Below are 4,406 nucleotides of genomic sequence, written 5' to 3' on the forward strand. Positions count from 1 at the left end.
AGGTGACTTATGATAGTGTTACATGGCAGTTGTCAGACCTTGATAGTTCTTGTTATGAGTTTCCTTGCTTTATGAAATTTTAATTTCACCTTAACAATTTCCCAAGAAGATTAGTTCATGAGCTTATAGATATGTTAATTCACTTATCAACACTTTCTCCCATATATAAATAGATCAGAACATTTCATTTTAGCAAATACATATAATTATCTGTCATTTGGAAATAAATGTAGACCCCAAGTCTACCATTTTAATAGGTAAAATGCACGATTCCATGCTTTAAAATTTTCCATAATTGTCTTGCATTAGTATTTCCCCTGTATCTCATTATATGAGCAGTTGTTTCCTGTAAAACATACATTTGATTAATGTCTGTAAGAAGAAAATCTGGCAAACTGAATTTCTGCCCTACCCACTCACGTACTATTGTTTCACATGTTGTAGTTAAGTGTGTGGTGTCAGAAGTTTAATAAATCCTGTGCTAGGGGCTCTTTCCATTTTTTAATGTAATAAAAGGAAATGAGTCTATCACAACAGTCTTGATGTGGGGATAATATATTAAATAAACAATCTTGATTTAAGCCACCCTGATCCTGGCACAGCTTCTTCCAAATTCATATTACAATCAGTGCATCTGACTTTCATCATCATCTTTTAATTTATTATAATGGCTGGGAAAAATTACTTCTATGTGAGTGGTAACTAGCTAAAAATTATAAAGTTACTTACATGTGGTGTAAAACATAAGGACAGGTTGTTAAGGACCGATTAAACACATACCTGGAAAAGTGGAGGAACTCGGTTAACTAGCCTGGACAGTAGGGCAATGTGGGTTAAATGCACTGTTTGGAATTGACACAGGAAGGATCGATTCCCTGTAGTACTAACCAAATGGAATTGAAAAAAAGTCAGATGTCCTTAAATTGTCCTTATTTTGACAACAGTTGTGGTGGCCTCACAGAATGTAAAGAATTCTAAAGAATAAATAGGTTACATATGTCTGCTCCTAGAATAGCTTTAATACATTTCTATACACTTTATGACTGACATTCTAATGTTGGAATTCTCTTAGTAACAGAAACACCTTAAAGTACATGTTCCTAATTGTGAACAAATAGTAAGCAGAGGCACTGGACTTTAGGTGACCCTTTCAATGTAGCCCTTACCTCTTGTCCTCATGCAGGATCTTCTGCTCTGAAGATAAATATCGTCTGTGGGAATGGAAGAATGGCCTGGGCACCTGACCATGGGTGTGGTCTTCTTGACCCAGACTGTGGTTGGAATCCTGGGGAATTTCTGTCTCCTCTCCTCCTCCCTCTGCCTTTACTGCTCTGGGTGTAGGTTAAGATGCACAGATTTGATTATTAGGCACCTGACTGTAGCCAACTTCCTTTTCCTGCTCTTCAGGGGAGTCCCACAGACCATGGCAGCTCTTGGGTTTAGACATTTCTTCAGTGATCTTGGATGCAAACTTGTTTTCTATGTTCACAGGGTGGGCAGGGGTATGTCCTTCAGCAGCACCTGCCTCTTGAGTGTCTTCCAGGCCATCACCATCAGCCCCAGGGACTCCAGGTGGGCAGAGCTCCAAGTGAAAGCCCCCAGGTACACTGGCACCTCTGTGTTCCTGTGCTGGATCCTCCACCTGCTGGTCAATATCATTGTTCCTGTGCATGTGACTGTGAATAGGGGTGACATTAATATGACACAGAGAAAAAAATTTGGATACTGTTCTGATGGTAATTATGAGAGAAATGTTTATGCCATAAATTCAGCCTTGCTGTCCTTCCCTGATGTGCTCTGTTTGGGGATCATGCCCTGGGCCAGTGGCTCCATGGTTCTCATCCTGTACAGGCACAAGCAGAGGTTCCAGCACCTCCATGGCAGTCGTCCCTCCCGCAGGTCCTCGGCTGAGTCCAGAGCTACTGAAACAGTCCTTCTTCTTGTGAGCACCTTTATGTCTCTCTACACTCTCTCCTTCACCATACACATTTGGTGGGGTGTTTCTGGTAATGTGAGTGAGCTGCTGGTGCACCTCTCTGCCTTAACCAATGCATCTTTCCCTGCTCTCAGCCCCTTTATTCTCATGAGCAGAGACACCAATGTGTCTAGGCTCTGCTGGAGTAGAACGTCCCCTAGTGTCCTCAGGAACATGTGACATGTGTGCCCCTGTACAATGTCCTGCTGGTTATTGACTCATCTCTCTAGAGCTGAATGGTTTATGACAAATCAGAACATAAAAATTGTCACTGTACACACATAGATGGTTATGAGTGTGTTCCTCTATGTCTGTGTATGTGTGTCTCTGTGACCATGTGTCTGGTTATGTGTATTACCTTGAAGCTGTAATTTGGGAAAATTGCATGTCAAAACAAAAAAATAATATTAATGACAGGAATGAATTCCTATTCTGTCCTGCATTTTATGTCATGTATATATCGGTATGGTTATGGTGAATGGTTTATATTTATTTTAATTATTATGCTGCTTCTATATGTACAGAAATATGAGTTGGCTTCTTTAAGAACTTCCCTGTTGATGGCGATGTTCTTCCCCCTGCATTCATTGTCAGCAACACTAAGCTAGAGAAAGCAGGTACTGTGCAGGGTCCTTCCACCCAGACCCATTATATAGACACAAATGCTGCTTCTATATGTAGAGAAATATTTGTTCTCAATAGCATGGCTTTTGTCTGTTTTGTTGAGTAAACAATGGAAACATTTGGAACTAGATTCATCAACTTACTGTTTTGCTTCATGATTCCTGCTCTATTGTCCTTTTCTATCTTAACATACTTCATAATAATCCAAACAGAATCCTTCTTTTCAGTCTTTTTCTTGGAAGTTGTGCATTTATTACATTTTCATGTTTAACCTAGAAATGACAGCTTATTTTAAGACACTGATCACAGTTTCAAGTAGTTTGATACTTATGGAAAATATAACAATAAATTACTTTCATTCCTTCCATATTAAATAAATCCTAATTTGGTAAAGTTATTTAAAGGCCCATGAACAGATCATTGTTGGACAGCACAATGGAATTTTAAAAACTGGACACAACTCCATAGAATCTTTCTAGAAGAAATCAGGACATGTTCTGCCCACAGATTTCACCTCAGGATTCTCTGTTGACTCTCCTCAGTGATGAGCAGTATTCTGACATCTATCAGCTGAGAGCACTGTAAACTCTTTTGTAATTTATGCAACTCTTATAAACCAGGAAATATTTCTGGGGGATTTACGTTTTACAGGTTGTTTTAAATTCATGTGTGTTTTTAAATGGAATTGTGGGTCTTTTTACAACACTGAGTGCCAGTGTTTATGTCAGCTTCATTGACCTAACTGCCCACTACAGATGCACAGGTGAGTGTTTTCAGTGGGCTGTCAGGAAGAATGCTGGGCGTGTGAGTTCTAGAAAGCTTTTTGGTGACACATGGATGAACCTGGTACACATATATACTGAGGAAGTGGTGTGGAGGAAGTGGTGTGGAGGAAGTGGTGTGGAGGGAATGGTGTGGAGGAAGTGGTGTGGAGGAAGTGGTGTGGAGGAAGTGGTGTGGAGGGAGAGGTGTGGAGGGAGAGGTGTGGAGGGAGTGGTGTGGAGGGAGAGGTGTGGAGAAAGTGGTGTGGAGGGAGTGGTGTGGAGGGAGAGGTGTGGAGGGAGTGGTGTGGAGGGAGTGGTGTGGAGGGAGTGGTGTGGAGGAAGTGGTGTGGAGGGAGTGGTGTGGAGGGAGTGGTGTGGAGGAAGTGGTGTGGAGGAAGAGGTGTGGAGGAAGTGGTGTGGAGGAAGTGGTGTGGAGGAAGTGGTGTGGAGGGAATGGTGTGGAGGAAGTGGTGTGGAGGAAGTAGTGTGGAGGAAGTGGTGTGGAGGGAATGGTGTGGAGGAAGTGGTGTGGAGGAAGTGGTGTGGAGGGAGAGGTGTGGAGGGAGAGGTGTGGAGGGAGTGGTGTGGAGGGAGAGGTGTGGAGAAAGTGGTGTGGAGGGAGTGGTGTGGAGGGAGAGGTGTGGAGGGAGTGGTGTGGAGGGAGTGGTGTGGAGGGAGTGGTGTGGAGGAAGTGGTGTGGAGGGAGTGGTGTGGAGGAAGTGGTGTGGAGGAAGTGGTGTGGAGGAAGAGGTGTGGAGGAAGTGGTGTGGAGGAAGTGGTGTGGAGGGAGGGGTGTGGAGGAAGTGGTGTGGAGGAAGTGGTGTGGAGGAAGTGGTGAGGAGGTGTGTAAATCTCTTCAGCTTTAGGTGGTACTGCTCAGTAGATTTGTAAAAGTTTTGTATGAAGGCCATTCTGTTTCCAGGTGCATTTCCCACACCCTGGACTGCAAAGAGCTGATGGAGCACCCATGGGACCTGCTTGCTCCTTCTTCACTGATCCTGAGGACTAGACTCCATTGCCATTAGGACGTTGGGTGTCAGCAT

At 43.3% G+C, this 4,406-nt stretch overlaps 1 protein-coding gene across 1 annotated transcript; it reads left to right on the plus strand.

Annotated features, from left to right (window-relative positions):
- The first annotated feature begins 1,246 nt into the window (after positions 1–1,246).
- On the plus strand, positions 1,247–2,155 carry LOC139702768 (vomeronasal type-1 receptor 4-like). Its single transcript, XM_071604918.1, has one exon. It carries the CDS (start codon positions 1,247–1,249, stop codon positions 2,153–2,155), a length of 909 nt encoding a protein of 302 aa, XP_071461019.1.
- The last annotated feature ends 2,251 nt before the right edge of the window (positions 2,156–4,406 follow it).

This window comes from Marmota flaviventris, chromosome 18 (assembly GCF_047511675.1).
Source record: "Marmota flaviventris isolate mMarFla1 chromosome 18, mMarFla1.hap1, whole genome shotgun sequence".
In the NCBI taxonomy this organism is placed as follows: Eukaryota; Metazoa; Chordata; class Mammalia; order Rodentia; family Sciuridae; genus Marmota; species Marmota flaviventris.

Bases quoted from the DNA above. Each gene is read 5' to 3' on its own strand.
- LOC139702768 (XM_071604918.1), top strand. From the start codon at position 1,247: ATGGGTGTGGTCTTCTTGACCCAGACTGTGGTTGGAATCCTGGGGAAT.